At 44.8% G+C, this 18,682-nt stretch overlaps 1 protein-coding gene across 2 annotated transcripts; it reads right to left on the bottom strand.

The window, feature by feature from the left end:
- Nucleotides 1-709: 709 nt before the first annotated feature.
- LOC129025831 (RNA-binding motif protein, X chromosome-like) lies at nt 710-13,191 on the bottom strand. Of its 2 annotated transcripts, XM_054473399.2 has the most exons (9): nt 13,029-13,191; nt 10,863-10,975; nt 10,345-10,448; nt 7,733-7,910; nt 4,991-5,143; nt 2,880-2,994; nt 1,862-1,975; nt 1,667-1,755; nt 710-1,260 (listed from the first exon to the last, which is right to left on the bottom strand). In XM_054473399.2, exons 2-9 carry the CDS (start codon nt 10,969-10,971, stop codon nt 989-991), a joined length of 1,134 nt encoding a protein of 377 aa, XP_054329374.1. In that variant the 5' UTR covers nt 10,972-10,975; nt 13,029-13,191; the 3' UTR covers nt 710-988. The 2 variants fall into 2 exon arrangements, with proteins under 2 accessions (XP_054329374.1, XP_054329375.1); XM_054473400.2 differs by lacking the exon at nt 1,862-1,975.
- Between the last annotated feature and the right edge of the window lie 5,491 nt (nt 13,192-18,682).

The following is an 18,682-nucleotide window of genomic DNA, read 5'->3' on the forward strand; positions in this document are numbered from 1 at the left end:
CATGGCTTAGGTGATAAAGCCAGACTCTATCTCAAAAAAAAAAAAAAAAAAAAAAAATTGATAAATTCCCAACCCTCCTAGATTATTCCTATTTGTAAGAATATATTGCTAAAACATTGCTTACAACATTCATTGTCAAATATTTGAAGACAATATTAATGTGAGTACCTCCCAAAACTAAACACTCATTTTTCACTATGTAAACTAGGACCATTTAATTTCATTAAGCTAAGTACCTAGGAAACTTAGCAGGTTCAGTTTGATTTCAGTGGAAAATATGTTTCCATTACCACTGTCCCGCTTCAGTCACAGAATGCTTCAAGAAGAATGTTCTGGATGTTTTAAACTCTAGTTTCAACAGTATCTATTACTTTTTGACCTTTACTATTCCTCTGAAGGACAAACGTTTCAGGGTGAGGCAGACAGCTTCTGAGGGCTTCTGAAACTTGAATTTGTGATTTGTCCACCTAGGTCCCCCAAAGAGAAGAGATTATGGGCGTGAGCCACCTTGCACAGCTGAAGCTGGTAAGTTTTTTAAAAGAAACGCAGCCTAATTAGGAAACTTGTGCAGCTTCCAAGGAAGACTGCAATTGCGCCTACTTTTGTATGTTTTTATGTGCAAACCAACAAACGCAAGTTTTTACAAACAACACAGTTTACTCTGCTATTGAATTTGCTTTTGAGCACGTGTAGCAATAAAATCAGGCACTTTGCATTCCATGTATAGATTTATTCTGAAAATTTTACTACACACATTACACCTAAACAGATAGCTTTCAAATGGTATTAAAAATAATGAAATTACTTTGATAAAGATTCCTTTTCAGCTCAAAAAATTCATGGAGGAAGTTAATAGCTACCTCTCCCTACAAAACTAACTTATTTCTAGTAGTGGTACTCAGGTAATAATACAGAGACAACATTGTAATTTTCGATACCCACGGAAGAACTCTTATTTTAAATATCTGCTTCAGTCTCCTTTTTCAGATCAGCTTCCCCCAACACCTTTTCTAGAAGCCCTGTAACTTGAGCTCCCATATTCTTCACGAGGATCACGGTGCACCCTATCCACTGAAGGTGGATAGGTTTGTTCTTTTCTGCCACTGTGCCCACGACCACTGGAATAGGAATCACGATGGCTCCTTGAGTAACTCTCCCGGCTTCTGTCATATCTATCTCGTGTATTGTTATAATCACGGCGACTGCTTCCACTGAAAGTCATCCGAGGACCTGGTGCAGGTGGTACACCACGAGAGGTCCCTGCAGGGTTGATAAAATAATAGCACTTATGTTGAACTACATTGAAACATTTTTACTGGTATCACTAAACCACGAATCAGTTAAAGTTCTATTTGGAAATACCTGCTTTCCTCTGCCTCTCTTGACAGGATATTAATTGTGACTGCAATAGTCAAAATGTTTTATTTAAAAGAAGTGTCAGTGTAGTATTTTGAAGCTTAAGAAAGTCTATTCTAAAATAAAGGTTGAGTCACGTTTTCTGTAAATGAATTGAAGTTCTAACCTTCCTATAGATCCCTAGGCTTTACACTGTTAACCTTTCCCAACATTTAAACATGTTATGGTTTTCCTTTGTAATTTTCCCTAAAATTTTGTTACAGCAATGATCTGGTCTACTAAATATAATTGTATAATTTACAAAACATACCTGGACGCTTACTATAACTCTGACATGCATGTCTGTAGGAACGTCCACTTGGACGTTCTGAATCATCTCTACCATGGCCGTCATGATCACTATTAAACAAAAAACAAAACAAAACAAAACAAAAAACCTCTTCGTTAGTGTCAGAATGAACAATTTAAGACGTATATTGGAGAAAACCAGAAAATGTTATAGTACCCATATCGTCTAGAAGAATGTTCATCACGGAGAGAACGACCATAATCACGCCATGCACAGTCTTTACGTGGCGGAGCATAACACCTGGTGTCTCGGGAACTTCGATGATTTATGCTTGCATAAGTTTTAAAGAAACAAATTTTAAATGATCAACTTCTAGTATCCAAAACATAACCTGTTTACAACTTTAAAAAAAAAAAAAAAAAAAAAGGCCAGACATCTAAACAGACATTTCTTCAAGTACAATATATTCAAATACCCAAAAAGTACGGGGAACTGATACTCCTTATTAGGGATTCAGAAAATGCATTTCTAAGCCAAAATGTGATACCATACTTCCCACATACTGGAATGCCTATAAATTGTAACAAGCTGGAAATATCAAGTCTTTCAGAGGATGTAGGTAAACTGGAACCCTGATACAGTGCTTGCTGGAATGGAAAATGAGGCAGCTACTATGGAGACATGTGGTGGGTCCTGAAGAAAACAAACATAATTATCATATGATCAAGCAACTCCACACATACATAGCCAGAATTGAGTAAGTGTACTCAAGCTAATATTTGTGCCTAGAAATACTGCGGTGGAAACAACCCAAACAAAATAATGGGTTAACAGCCTGTGTAAGGAGTGAAGTGCGATGACGTAAACGAACCTTCAGGACATCCAGCAGAAAGAAAAGAGACAGACAAAAAAGTCGTGTAGTGTTTGAGCCCATTACAAGGAAATGCCCACAACAGGTAAGTTCATAAACAGAACACAGATTGATGTTTCCTGGTGGCAGCGGGAAGGGAGAAAAGGAAAGGGACTGCTTAACTGATAGTGGAGCTGTAGTCCGGAGTCATGAAAATGTTTTTTTTTTTTTTTTTTTTTTTTTTTTTTACTAAATAGAGGTGGTTGTTACACAACACAGAATGCATTTAATGCCATTTAATTGTTAACCCAAAGATGTTTAATTTTGGTATGTGCATTTCATCACCACAACAAAAAACCAACTATTTTTTCAATTTTCCTTTACCTATCTTTAGTTGCATAAGCATCATCTCTTGTTGAGGTACTGTTCTTTCTCCGGGAGGAGGATGGCTCTCTGCGTGAAGGACCTGCATAGTTCTCTCTTCCACGTGAAATGGGACCTTTAATTTAACATGATGACATATTACGTAAAGTACAGAAAATTTGAAGAACTATCTTTTCTACTCTAAAACAACTTTAAAAATTATTTCTCCCATGACTCTCCTTCTCTTTCCCTGATTTACCAGACATTCATGACACCTTCAGCATAGCTTACAGCTTTGTATAATCTCTTGGCTCCTAAAAGGCCAGTTCCTCTTAAACACAGTTTAAGCTAAACATTAATTCTCAGGTTAACAGTTCATTTTTAACTGGAAATAACTAGTTAGTTGTTATCTTCCTTTTCATGTGAATTACTGATGACTATTAATGACACAGGGAAAATGCATAAAACCGTCAAAATTTACACTGATTTTAAAGTTTGCATATGGTGTCCTATCTCAGCCAAAGAAAGTACATTTACCCATCTTGTTCAATCTGTCTCACACACACACACAAGTAGTGCAACCCATGAACTACTGAATGTGAAATCTGTACACAAAAGTTCTTCTTTATCTCCAAGTGGTTGGCTCTATCTTAAATGAGGACAAATTAAAATATGCTCCTCCAGCTTTTCTAACGATGGCTAAGATTTATTTTACATGGAATAAGAAATACTGGTAAAAGAGTCATTACATCATTGTGCCTCGTTCAAAATAGAACAGTTTTTCCTTTAATACAGGCTTCACGTGCTATTTCTGACAGGTCAGTCTCTCACCTATGATGTGTTCACTGGCTAATCTTTAAGTGGAAATGTGCTAGCTTAAGTATTGTGAACTCAATTACTACCTAACTTCACCAATCCTCTAATACGAAATGTAAAATTGAAAACAGAAGGTTTCCATTTCCTCCATATTATGATGCATGCCTTAGTAAGAATTTTAATTTGCTCTGCTTAAACTTCTTTGCTGAGAACGGTGACTTTTTTATCGTGCTTTCTTCTGTTCCATCTGAAATCTTACCCTTCTCCTCCTTCTCAAGATTATTACTTCTATTCAATCCTACTGCTCACCTCGTGTTGCTTAGTTCTAAATTCTCTCCTCAAATAATTTCAAATCCTGCACTAAGGATCTCGCGTTAAGGTTTAAACATCCCCGTACAATCTTAATGATAAATGTACAGCCCCTGAACTTCACGACTCTGCATTTCTGTGATATCAACTTAGCTGAAAAATGTTGGACTCCTTCATGTCTACATTTCAATCCTTACTTATCTTGTTAAACAGTATTAAAGCCCAGTGACTGCTTTTCTGCTAAATGCTCTTGTAGTATCCTCAAAGAACCAGCAAGAACACCTTGCACACAAGCATTACCGAGGTCACAGAAACTGTCTGGCCAGGCCCAGTGGCTCACGCCTCGAGCCACTGTGGAAGGCTAAAGCAGGTGGACTGCTTGAGCCCAGGGCTTTAGTGTCAGCTATGACAATGTAGTGAGATCCTGTCTCTACAAAAATAGGGAAAGAAAAATTGGATAGGTGTGGTGGTGCATGCCATGAGTCACAGCAACTCAGGAGGCTGAAACAGGAGGACTGCATGAGCTCCGGAATTTGAGGCTGTAGCAAGCCATCATCTCACCACTGCAGCCTGGCCTGGTGACAGCAAGACTCTAACCTGACAAAGAAACTGAACACACAATTTTTAGATTGGAACACCAGGGGTCAAATAGAAAGGGATCTAGGATATGCAAGGATTCATTAGACTAAGAAGCCTCCCATCAAAGAATACTGCTGGGAACTTTGAGAAAAATTAAGAGGAATTCTCTAGCAAACAAAGCATTAAATGGAACGTTTGCCTCTTTGTAATCGCTTCTTTGATCTGCAGTTAAAAGGTCAAGTATTTCTTCACCATAAATCTGAAATTCACCTAGCGAGATTCAAACTAAAATAAAAGCTATCAATCAATAAGTATGTCCATGTATGTGTCAATTCTAATGTGTTACTCAATCTTAAATTAAGCATTCAGGTAAATAGCTCATTTTCAGTCATACAAAAACTACGGTCTGGCTCTCAGGTAGCATTTACCTTGGCCTCCTATCCCACTATTGCTTCTTGCCACAGTTGAAGGAGCAGATTTTTTAGGAGGAGGACTTCCAATTCTTGAAGATGGAACTCTTTTAACTCCAAACGTTCCCCTAGAAGAACTCATGTGGAGATCAAGAGTGTATCCACCATCACCTGTATTTCATACAAAATCTTTTTAGTTGAGAAACGTCGCTGTTTTTTAAATGGCTAAATATTAGATGTGTATAAATCTTTCCTGCAGATTGTAATTGTAAAATTGCACAATTATCTAAACTAATAACCTTTAGTATTTCTATATGAAATTAGTTTAATTCAAGCAATAAAAGTCCATTTAGAAAATCTACAAAAATAATCAGGAATCATTTCATATATTGGTGTGAGAGAGAGATGTGGGATAAGTGGAGAGTGAAGAGAGAGCAGAAATCTATCATTCAAATATCTAAATATAATCTAGATCAAGAAAAACATATTAGGAGATCAGTAATAAATGGCTGCTCATATCATTCTGGTATGAAGAAAGCTTCGTGAAAACATATCATAAAATTAAACCAAATTCCACTCAAAGGAACTCAAATAATTACAGAATCAAAAGGTGACACCTTAGAAAAGTACATGATCTCTAAAACTTGTTAACATAATTTAGATTCTTAAACTTCCCTTATGTAATAGTAATTTTCAGCTTGGGCTATGCTCAATTTTAATAATCTTTAAGAATTGCATAATAAATAATGAAAAAATTTATATATGTGTGTGTGTATATATATACACACACATATAAATATATGTATATATACACACACATATAAATATATGTGTATATACACACACATATAAATATATGTGTATATACACACACATATAATTATATGTGTATATATACACACATATAAATATATGTGTGTATATATACACACATATATAAATATGATTTATATGTGATCTTTAGACTTTTCCTGAGTCACAGACTCTTTGAAGAAATTAGAGTTCTACATTCCTTAAACGGCAGATGCTATATGGCAGGCCAATGCGCAAGTTCTCCATATGAAATGAAAAATAAAATAGATTTGCTTAGATGCTTGCACATGTATAGACAGAAAAACAAATATAGTTGAATCAATCCTAAAATACTGAGTTACAGCCAGGTGCGGTGGCTTACGCCTGTAATCTCAGCACTTTGGGAGGGCGAGGCGGGCGGATCACGAGGTCTGGAGATCCAGACCATCCTGGCAAACACGGGGAAACCCCGTCTCAATTAAAAACACAAAAAGATTAGCCTGGTGTCGTGGTGGAGGCCTGTAGTCCCAGCTACTCGGGAGGCTGAGGCAGGAGAATGGCATGAACCCAGGAGGTGGAGTTTGCAGTGAGCCAGGATCGCACCACTGCACTCCAGCCTGGGCGACAGAGCGCGACTCCGTCTCAAAAAAAAAAAAACAAAACAAAACTGAATTACAGACATTACATCTTAACAGACAGTTTTCAAATAGCATTCAAAATTATGAAATTACTTTGAAAAAATTCATTTTCATCAGTATACCTCAAAAAATTCATGGAATAAGACAGTATCTACCTCTCCCCACAAACCAACCTATTTCTTTTACTGGTACTCAGCTAATAATGCTGAAACAACATTTTAATTTTCGATATGTGAGAAAGAATTGGTATGCAAGAACTATTATTTTAAAGATCTGCTTTAGTCTCCTCCTTCACATCAGCTTTCCCTACCACCACCTCTAGAAGCCCTGTAACTTGAGCTACAATGTGCTTCACAAGGAGGATGGTGCACCCTATCTGTTCCTTTCTTCCACCGTGCTCACCATCACGGGAACAGAAATCACCACGGCTCCTTGAGTAACTCTCCAGACTTCTGCCATGTCTATCTCATGTATTGTTATAACCGTGGTGACTCCTTCCACCCTAAGTCATCAGAGGCCCTCCCTCATGTGGTGTACCACGGGAGGTCCCTGCGGTGTTGATAAAATAATAGAAAGTACGTTGAGCTACATTTCAACATTTTTACTGGTATCACTAAAGCATGAACCAGTTAAAGTACTATTTGGAAATATCTGCTTTCCTCTGTCTTTGGGGTCACGATATTCATTATGCCTGCAATAGTCAAAAGGTTTTATTTAAAAGAAGTGTCAGAGTAGGATTTTGAAGCCTAAGAAAGACTTAAACTTAGATATTTCCTGAGTCACAGACTCTTTTGACTAATTAACGTTCTACATTCCTTAAGTGGAAAATGCTTTATGGCAGCCCACTATGCAAATTATCCATATCAAAATATTTGCATCCATGTGTGCACGTGTATACACAGAAAAATAAATGTTGTGCAAGCAATCCTAAAATACTGAGTTTCTACTGTCCTTCTGGAAGGTTTTCAAGATTTCACTGTATTTTGACAATGCAACATCTATGAACTACGGGGCCCCAAAGAGAGAAACTCTAAAGTATTACGAATGTGAATGAGTTCTGCAGAAAACCTGTGGAGTACACACAATCATCATTCATAAACTCAGTTCAGTTGAAATTTATGTTATTTCCGTGCAAAGTAATTAAGATTTTAAAACAACTTTTAGATATTAGTTCAATCTTTCCTATAATACGTCTTTAGCACTTACAAATGATTTTGCTTATCAACAAGAATTTACTTTTCCTGGGAAGTAAATAAAATTGAGAAATTTCTACATCTTCCAACACTGTCTTTCAGTCCTATGGTTCCATCTTTATATTGTAAAACATTACCCAAGTGTCCTCCACGTGAGTGATGCCACCCTCTTCTTCCTCCACTGCTTCTTCTTGTAGACCTCAGACTTCCCGAAGGGCTTCTGTGTCTTGAAGGAGGTGGTGTTCTCCGCGTACCACCACGTTGAAAGGATGGTTTATTGGCTTCTTCTACTTTTATTGCTTTTCCATACAAATACTGAAAGAATAAAGTATACAATCGAGAAAACTGTCACAGTTAACCTAAACACATTTTACAGATGTTTTACATCAACTCTATTTCAGTTCTACACGTTTTCACCAAAGACAAACATTTTTCTTTTTTTTTTTAATTTTTTTTTTTTTTTCCTGAAATGATCGCGTCCTTCACAATGTGAAATTTGAGACATTTGCTGAGCACATGCCTTCCATGAAGGGATAAACAGAAATTCTATTATTCAGTTTCCTTGAAAGGCCTCCAATATTAAAAAATAACACCTCAAAAAATTAACCCATCACACATTCTGCCAGACAATGTGGCACATGTTCTTTACAATACATAATTTACTTCACCTTTGCATCCACGTCACTTATTTAAAAGCCTCAGTGTTTCAAGTGTATATAAAAGAATGTGTCATTTTAAAAAGTAAGGTTATTTATTCAAAGGCATTAGTTACATTATTCATTTTGAATTGTTTCCTGTTTATTGTGCTCATACTCACATACAAGGTCCCAGTATAATTTACAATTCTGTATTTACTCTACTTCTGTTTCCTTAAATGTGATATAGGGTTGGTCTCCTTCATGTCTTCTGCCTTACTAATTTCTTATTTGGCCTTAGACGTGTCCCTGTAAAACAACTCGTAGTAGAGTACTGCATGCTGTTTCTCAGAAATGCTTAAATGTCCTAATTAAATTCACGATAACTTTCTTCAATTTAATCTTTTCTATAGGCCAAAGCAATGTTTCAAAACAGTTTAGCTAAGAACTCTATTTCAAAATCACATGGCTTTTGGTAGTTGGGGGAAGATCTTAGATACTTTCCAAGATCTCTTGCAGCCACGTAGCCAGTTGTTCCTACCTTGAGACTTCTTTTGCTACTTCTGGGCCAAAAATATTTTCCCCAGATTTGCACATGGCTGCTCGCTTCCCAGTATTCCAAGGTCAGCCAAAATTTCTTAAACTCCTCATTCGTCCTGAAAACTCTAAGTACCTCCTTATTTCCGTTCTTAATAGTTATGTGCATATAACACTTATATTTATTTTTATACAATAAAATATGGGAGATGAAGTGATTTAGAAATCACAGCTACAAAAACTACCTCTTCTTCTGCTTGAAAACTAGCGGAAAAAATTATCATAGATTACTATACAAAAGTCAAAATTATCTCCAGTCCTGACACCATGCCATGAAGAGAAAGCAGCTCTCGTGTTCTACCACACCTTCAAACACAGAAGTATAAGAGTGAATAAAAATGTACTGTCTGCTGTGTACCAGGAAGTCTGCTAGATATAACAGAAATGAAAGCAACTAGGAAAGTTTAAATATGCACTAAAGACAATTTAACGATCGAGAGATTAATACATGGTACAGGGAGTACAAAATACCTAGTATATACGATGAGGAAGAAACTCTAAAATCTAAGTTGTTTTTGAAGAATAAATTATTATTTCGTAGACATTTACAGAGAATGGTAACGCTCACCAAGTCCAAGAAAGCATACTCGAGATAGCACAAAGGGTAACAGAAACTACAATCAGATTGTGATAATGTTATAAAACACAAAAAGCTCCAAAGCGTCCAGGATGGAATGATCTTGACTGCAACACAAAGGAATTCGGTAGTTAACAGTATTACAGAAAAGTTTAAAGCCGTAGTAAACACACAATCCCTGGAATTTAAGTCTCAATAGGACAAGAGTCCATGGATTGGATCAAAACAAGTCCAACAACACACTGGGAAAATCAGGAATTAGGTATGCGTGTTACATAAATCACTCTGGTGACAGACTAAAAATGTGCTTAGGAGAAAAGGGCAACGATGGGACAAAAATGTCAGTTAGTTGCTCTGTTATCCAAATTCAATGTTCTCATATTATTTTCTATGTTCAACTTCTTAACACTTCCTTCAGTGAAAAGGTCCTCTTTAAATATACTTTCTCTAGAATACATTTTCAGGGAATGGACAAGAATGTTTCCGTCTAGTGAGTCTGTCTAGGTGTCTCTTTACGGAAGACTTCTTTCTTGTAAGTGTGTCTAGGTATATATCCACGGTTTGTCTACGCTACAAAAGTCTTTCCAGGAATCGGACGTAACTCCCTTAATAGCATGTCATAAATATTGACTTCTTTCTCTCATATTCCTGACGGTTCTTTCTAAGTTTTAAACCTCTTTGTAAGCTTCTGAAAATCTACCTACGCTCATATTGAAGTACAAACATGGAAATTGGGTTACCATAGAGTAATTCATACAACGTTTATTTCTATATCCTTTCAAAAACACTTGCATCTATGAGGCAAAAAGAAGAGGATGGCTAAAGCATTTCAGTTCACACGGCATTCTGCTATCTTCAAAAGTTTAGTAATACTAGAAAGACCTACTAATACTGCTAATTGAAAAACAAAGTTAAAACATTATTCACTAGGGACCCTTACCTTTCCATTCATATCTTTGGCAGCATTCCTAGCATCTGCAGGGTTCTCAAAAGTAATAAATGCGAAGCCTCTACACTTGTTTTTTCGATCTTTCTTCCAAACAACTAAAATACATGAAAACATTTTACATGTACATAACTAACTCACCATAATAACACACATCTTAGAGTTACATGAAATCAGAAAATAATTACATTTCACATCATTACTACGATTCTTAATACTGAGTCACCCATATAACCTGCCTATTATATTTCATTTTGCTCTCCAGCTGCACAAATAATTTACTTTTGCTCATTTTCCTTTTGAAGTAGTAGGTGACCCTTTCCACAGACCCTTCAGCTGCTGCCATGAGAATTATCCGAATATCAAACAGAAACTTCAAAACAACAGTTTAAAAACAAACAAAAAAAATCATTTTAATTTAAGAATTCAAGGAAATATTTTCAGTGTATGTCTACTTTGGTAAAAAAATAAATATAAAATATACAGAAATATATGTTGGCATCAAGAGTTACCTTCCGACACGCGACCATGTTCCCCAAATACTGCTTTAAGCGTCTTTTCATCGGCTTCTCTACTTAGCCCACCAACGAAAAGCTTGCCAGGCTGATTCGCTTCCATCATTTAGCTGTAAAGGATGAAAATTTATCTATATTTAGATAACAATAAGAGAGCCCAAAACATAAAATTTTATTACATACTGTGTTGAAACCTCAAGTGAAATACCCTTACAGAGGCTGACATCTTCCTAGTATTACTTACTCGAAATATGAAAAATGTGTAACATACAGAGCAAAAGCAGCACTGACTTCATGGAAAAACGCTGCATTTTACTACAAACCTCACAAAAACTCCTTTATAAAACTTAGATAACAAAAGCCATTGCGATTTTATAAAGTTGCAATACTCAGGAAGCCCGCACTTAAATACTTTGATTTGGTAACTAAACATTTAGGAGGTACAATGTGATTTTGTTTGTTTGTGTGTTTGTTTTCTTTTTTTTTTTTTTCCAGAGACTTCAATTTCCTTTAGGCAAAGTGTACGTCCATTAATAGCATTTAATAAATACTGTCTTCCTTCTCTCATATTCCTGAGAGGAGGACTGAAGCGTCCTCCAACCAGCTTCAAGTGATCGTGCCACATCTCAGCTTCCCAAGTAGCTGGGCGTACAGGGGCTGGCGATCTCAGCTGGGCATGTGTGTGGGTGTCTGTGTGTGTATAGAAACAGCTTTCCCCATGTTGCCGAAGCTGGTCTCGAACTCCTGGGCTCAAGTGATCTGCTTGCATGAGGCTATGAAACCGATGGGATTTCAATGGTGAAACACCACGCCAAGACTGCTATTTGGATAAATGATTAAATTCTCCTAATTAAAGTACATGCTTTCTTGGGGGAGTATATTTTAAATATTTTACAAACGTTTAGTGATTTGAAATATACGAGAGATCAGGGATCCCCAAACACGGGCCTCCAACGGGTACCTGTCTCTGGCCTGTTAGTAATCCCGACGCAGAACAGGTGGTGAACCACTCGCACTGCCTGAGCCCCGCCACCTGTGGGATCAGCAGAGGCATTGCATTCTCACAGGAACCCTACTGTGAACTGCCCATGCGAAAAATCCACGTGGCGCTCTCCTTACGAAAACGTAATGCCTGAGAACAACCTAAGGTGGAACAGTTCCATCTAGAAACCATCCCACCTATCCTCCCGCTGCCACACCCTGTCCTCCTCACAGATCCCCTGCCCGGTCCCTGCCCCCTGTCACACCGCTCTGACCCGAAGCCCCGCCACACCCGGTGCCCGTTGGGGCCCTGACACCCACCACCCACCCCAACGTGTCCAACTCGCAGCCTTCTCCCCCTACCCACCCCTTGTCTGGGGAAAAATCATCTTCCACTAAGCCCGTCCTTGGTGCCAAAATGGCAACAGATTAACGGAGCTCATTATGTTACACAGGCCGGTCTCCATCTCCTGACCACAAGCCATCCTCCCATCTTGACTTCCCCAAATTGCCCGGATTACCAGAGTACGTCTGCATGCCAGGTTAATAAAGTAACTCAAGCGCGATTATTTCGTTTCCGTTTTAGGCTATCTATCGCCATTTACCTCGATTACACTCACTTACTCGGTTTAAATTATTTACGATACCAGAGATACAGGAAACATTTCCAATAGTGTCTTACAAGGAGGGAGACATTTCAAGGCTTTACAGACACAAATTTAAACTGTGATTATTTATGGCCCCAGACTTCTACATACACTAAAGTAACGCAATTTATGTCCAATGTTGATCATTCCTGCCAGACAAATCAGAAATTTGACACGTGCTGACTAACAGGACAAGTTTTTCATCACAGTGGTTAAATTAAAGTGCCTGCATATTTAAATTATGACCACATACCGAGAGAAAAACCGCTATAATAGAAAGTGCACACGAAAACAATGGCGCCCTAGCTCGCTGTCCCACGACCTTACCCACCGGTCAGACATGGCCGACAGTGAAAGGAAGACTCCTCAAGAAACAGACAACGAGTTCATGAAAATTAGTTTCTTAATAACACTAGCGATTTCTTTCCCTCCTTTGTCCTCCCCTAATTCAACACCGACACATTGAAAACCCATCTGCTTTTACAGACAACATCCAGAAACCTCGCTGTCTTTGTATTTTTGCTGAGAGACCAACCTGAGCAGAGAAACAGAAAATAAAGATGCTTTTGAGTAGGACAAACGGCCTCTGGGTCGCGGGGCCCTCACGGCGCATGCATCTGGCTGCCGCACAACGGGTGGCCGACCGCGGCCTAAGATGCCACAACCGGACCGTGCGCCAAGCACGCCGGAAGTGCCGGAACAGCCAGCCACTCTCCGCGGCTGATCAGTGCGTGGGCGGAGGGCGTCTTCCGGGGTTTCCCGCATCCAGTGGCCCGCAGCTCCACCATCCCGGGGAAGGCCTTCCGCGAGAAGCCGCGAGAGCTTGTAGCAGGGGGCGCCGGCAGTGTGCGCTTTGGAAGTGGGTGCTTGGAAGTCCTACACCCTAACTGGCATCCTGACTGTCGCAAGCCGTTGACCCACAGTGAACACATGAAACATCTCTGTTCCTTAGGCGGACCAGGCAGATATTACTGAGAACTGCCGATCTAGTGTATAGAGAGAGGGACCAGCGCCGGCGGCTTGGGCGGCTTAGGCACGGTGGGGCCGGGCGGGAGCGTGGGAAGAAAGTCGCCTTCTTTTACAGAAGTACAAGAATTCCCCTGCTCTTGAGGACAGAACGCTTGCAGGGACTCTCGCAGGTCTAGGCAAATGCAGGCTCCCAGTATCATGCTTCCTCCCTGAGGATGCTGTTCTCCCAGGAGCATTCCGAAGGACTTCTCATCCAGTGCCCTGGGTACGCTGGAGGCCAGCAGCCAGGGATGCCCATCGATTGCCTTCGTGGACGCTGTTGTGTACTGCCTTACTGACCCAGAGGCTCCCGCAAGCGCAGTCGCGGCCGCGATGCCCGCTGGCAGGGCTCTGCAAGACCAGGACTTCTGCCTATGGCTCCTAGATTCCTGCACGCAGGTGACCCTGCAGTGGCCCATGGCCCACGGCGAGTAAGGCGGGCTGCGGGCCCGGTGGGGCTTCCCGGGAACACTGTGTCCACGTAGGTGTGGCAAAGGATTGTCAGCAGGGGACGCCCGCGGGCTTCCGGGGAAGCGGCCCCCAGAGGCCAGGTGTTGCGGAGGTGTGGGGAGGGAGGAGTAGGCCGTGGTCTGTGGGAGCTCCGGAGGAGGGCTCCCGTGGTCAGCCTTGAGGCAGGAGAGGGCGGCAGCGGTGCAGAGGGAGGAGGCGGCCTTGAGGGAGGATGCGGTGCTGGTTGTGGACAACATAATGGCGGTGGTCCAGGTGGTGGCCAGGGAGGAGGCCGACGCCAAGTGGCAGGAGGAGGATCAGAGGGAACAGCCTGGCCCTGGCCCCAGCTGGCAAAGGACTCTCTGGACATCCTTCTCTTGGAGCTGGGCTACACGAACACCCCAGGCCCCAGCGCATGCCCAGTTTCTGGGCCAGATCCTCAACCTTGCAGCTGCCCATTCGGGCTGGCTGGCAGCTGGGGCTGGGTGTTAGGCTTCCCAAGGCAAGATGGGGTGGGGCCAGGCCAGAGCCGCAGGGGCTCAGCCAGAAGACAGAGGATGGAGAACGGGAGGGAAACCGAGGTCAGGCTCCTGTAGATAGGAAGGCAGGTTGTTTGTGGGTGCCATCAGAGCACGTGGTAGGGACGGGTAGGCAAGCTCATCAGGAAGTGGGGAGAATATCCGCGCCAAGGACCCGTCACACACAGCACAATGTTGAAGGGCACTTTTCTCTTGGAAAGTCCCTGGAGGAAGGGGAGTCTGCATGCCAATTCCAGCCATGAAACCATTCCGGCTGCCCATGCCTGTTTCTAGCAGGCTCATCCCAGAAACCCAAGGTGCACACCCAGAATTCGGCCCGGATCACAAAGCGTGAAGACGTCCTGCTTAGCTACCTGAGGGAACTTCACCTCAGGCTGTGGACATTGTGTCTGGGGAAGGGGTGGGGTTTCCGAGTCAGGTTGGTGTCACCTTGGTACCACAAGGTGTCTATGGGGAGAGCTGAGAAGAAGAAAAGCATGCTTCACCCCAGCTAGCAGGCCACCTCCGCCCATCTAGATGAAAAGGTCCCTTTGAGTCTCTCCTCTTTCTCCTTCTTAGCCAGGCAGGTGACCGGAATTCAGCCATCCCAGGTACCTACCGGAGGCAGGATGAAGCTTTCCTCTTGTCACAACACTTATCTCTGCATGGAAGGGATCATGAAGGAGCATCGTGTCGGCGTCCTCCTAAAGGAGCGCCTCCCGGCATGGTAGAGGAGGTGGTATGCGGAAGGGTACACCTGGCATAAGACTTTGGGACTCCTCTCCCTGGAGGATACAGGGTTACTCATTCCACTGCAGGCTAGGGGTTCTGGGATCATGAAGGTCAAGCCCCCAGCTACAGGCAGGAATCTGCCTAACTGAGGTTCTTCAGCTGGTTGGCTGACCATGAATGCCCAGGTCTGCAGCCTTGCTAAGGTGGGGCCGCTGTGGGGCCTCATGTGAAAGGAGCTTGGGGGTTGTTCCTTGGCCTCTGGGGAACGGGCTTTGAGGCAAGACCTGACCTGTCATGGAACACTTTCCCCAGTCCCCTGGATCATCAGCCAGGGGCTGTAGCTCAATCCCCTCTAGTACTACCTGAGGGAGTTAGGGCCTCAGAGAGGAGGCCAGGGCTGGGGGCTGAGAGTCCTGTGGGTGCTGGCGCTGGGACACACATGGACAACCCAAAGCTCCGAAAAGAGACTGCAGTGAGCAAACCCAGGCCATCCATGGGCTGAGACAGAAATACCCATCAGGGAACTGTAACACGCACATTTCAGGGCTGTGGAACCTTAAGCCGCCTAAGTGGCCTGGGTGGCTAAGTTCAGTGTGTGAGAAGCAGGTCTCAATGGATAGCTGCTTCAGCATCCCTTACCGGCTTCCTAAACCCACCCTTAGGCCTGCTACAACCTGAGGCTCAGTTTGGGCTCCACTAGAACCCCCTCACCCTCTAGGCAGATGTCCACCCCATGTCCGTCTATGTCTATGTGCTTTCAGAATGGCTCTCCCAGCCCTCTCGTGTACTTTTCCGATGACCCCAGGCTTTCTGGCCCAGCCCAGTTGACAGTGAACAGCTCTTCTGGTGGCAGTCCCAGCTCACCGGGGCTGACCAGAGATGAAGGACTGACCCCCATCTTTTACCGCAGCCAAGCGAGCCCAGGCCCTCTTCTCTCAGCCGGCCAGCCTCCTGTCCTTGCGGCCCGAGTATGCGCTAATCACTGTCTCTGTTTCCTCTCTCCCCCATCCCTGCCTTCTCCTGCTCCAGGCTTCTCCAGCTCTCAGAGGAAGCCCAGGAGGAAGGTAAGTGGGATGCGAGGCCCTGGCCCCCATGTCTCCTCCCCAGCGTTCCTGCTCCAGAAGACGTTGACCTCCACGCCACCTCTAAGAATTGCCACGTGTCCCTGTCTAACCCTCTCCTATCTCCCCCTGCCACCCGCAACCCCCAGCTCTCATCCACTGCAGAAATCCATGAGGAAGGTACGAGAACACAGGACTTCTGGTCCCCAAGAGGGGCCCAGGGCCTGGCTTGAGCCCGTGTGGGGGTGTGGGAGAGGGTGGGGAAGCCACGAGGTACCAGCCAGCCAAGGGGTCCCCACAAGTGGACCTAATGTAACCCACTAACCATGGCCAATGCTTGACCAGAGACAGCATGGAGTCTCGAGGGTGGGACGCCTTCCACGCAGTCCCCCAGGAAGTAGCAGGGCCAGGGACTCCCCAGGCAGGTGTAGGCTAGGCTCTTTGTCACCAGGGCATCCGCAGGCATGGGCCAGAGGGGACGCTTCATGGCCAGAGGTAGGCCCACCCCAGCTTCCACCCCAGGGCGGGAAGCCGAGAACCCGTGGTGGCATTGAGCCCTGGGCCTGGCCGGGACCCCAGCCACATCGTGGGACAGTACAGGGTCGGGGGAGGGAAGGCAGCTGGGGGCAGAGCCACTGTCGGGTCCCTTGTGCACATGCCCTTGCCACCCCCCTGTCGCCAGGCCCCCTCACAGCCTTCTGCTGTGAGACCCTTGTGGTGCACACGGCCTGGGGGCAGATAAGAGGGCTGGGGTCTCATGCCCAGATCAGCAGGCAGAGATGTCATTAGCACCCTGGGCTGCCAGTACCCTCGGAGGGTGGAAAGAATCCCATCAGGGACTGAACGAGTGGGCCCTCAGCTCTTGGGATGGCAGGAGGAAGTGGGGGTCCTGGGGACACCTCCCATAGCCCATCTGTGGCTCTGCCTCCCAGGGCTGCCAGCCCTGCCCTTGTGGGCCCCTGGTGCTGCCCAGCCAGGTTAGAACCTCATGCATGGGCCTTGGCGCCCCGGCCAAAGGCACGGACCCCCTTCTGGGGGCACCCCCGGACAGAAAGGGGATGGGGTCTAGCAAAGGAAGGTCCAGCCCCAGTGCCGAGCCTCCTCCACCCAGGGCAAGAGCCACAGCTCCTGGCCACCCTCTGAGGCTCCGTTTTCCCATCTAGGGTTCTCCCGGATGCTGAGAGCAGGGTTTGGGGACATGGGACTGGGGCCGTGCTGGTGCCTGGGCCAATTCTGACCGTGTCCTGCTGGCTCCCCGCACACACCCCACCCTCGGGCTGCAGTGGTGACGGGCCGCTTTTCCATTCACCTGGGACCCTTCTCCTTTGACCTCTGACCCACGGTTTTGCCTCTTGTTCAGTGGCCTCCTTGTCCCATGAAGTTCATGTACCAGGTACTTGCGTGACTTCAATGCCATGTGGGCGCAGGTGTGGCCATCTGGGGGGTGCAGGACCCAAGAAGGAACAAGAGGGGCCGTGTAACCCCGCACGGCCTGGCCTGCTTGCCCCATCACCTCGACCCTCCCCTCCCCTCCTCTGTGTGCTGCCACCGCTCACACTGGTTCTCCCTCCCTCCTGCCCTTTCTGCCTACCATGATGCTGCGTCTGCAGAGGAAGTTCAAGAAGGTACGCCGGCGCTCCTCAGCCTCCAGGCCAGAGCCCCCGTCCTCCCTTTTGTCCTCTCTCGCTTCCTCCCTCTTGCCCACCCCTTGTGCAGTTTGGACCAACAACGTAACCCGATCTGGCCTCTGGGCTCGGGACAGAGTGAGGACCCTGGCTTAGGAAGGGCTGGCCGATGGAATGCAGACTTCCTCTGGGTCTCCCAGGCAGAGAGGATTCATTCTGTAGCTTGGGGACCAGGAGGGTGTTCCTGGGCCGCCAACAGGAAGATGGGAGGTGGGGGTGGCCAGCCTTGAGTCTAAGGCAGAGCAGGCCTTGGTAGGACGGTGCTGGGGTCCACTGGGACTCTCTGGATCCACCGGAGTGGGGTGGGAAGAGCTCAGGACGAGAGGCCTCCACCCTGCCCCGGTTAGCAAGCCAGAAGCAGGAAGGTAGGGAGGGGTGACGTGGAAGGGATTGTGGAGGGGCAAGTGGAGTGAAGCAGAAAGGCAGGCTGAGGCCCAAGCTGGGAACGCTGGGGACCCGAAACAGCTGTGGGCCACGTGTGCAAAGGCCCAGTCAGGTCCCAGCATCCCACCCAGCGCCTGGGCCCGAGCCAGACACACCCGGTGCGAGGACGCCCCCTGGGTGGGCCTGGCCTCGCTGGCAGTGGGGCTGGCAGAACCCCTGGGTGGAGGTTGGAAAGCTGAAGATTCAAGTCAGGGGCCCCAGCTGGGGAATGCTTCTCAGCTTCCGCCGTTCATGAGCCTGTGGGGCTGAGGGGCTCCTCCCTGTTGGGACTGAGCTATTGCATGACTCCAG

The sequence above is a fragment of the Pongo pygmaeus genome, chromosome Y (genome assembly GCF_028885625.2).
Source record: "Pongo pygmaeus isolate AG05252 chromosome Y, NHGRI_mPonPyg2-v2.0_pri, whole genome shotgun sequence".
Lineage (NCBI taxonomy): Eukaryota > Metazoa > Chordata > Mammalia > Primates > Hominidae > Pongo > Pongo pygmaeus.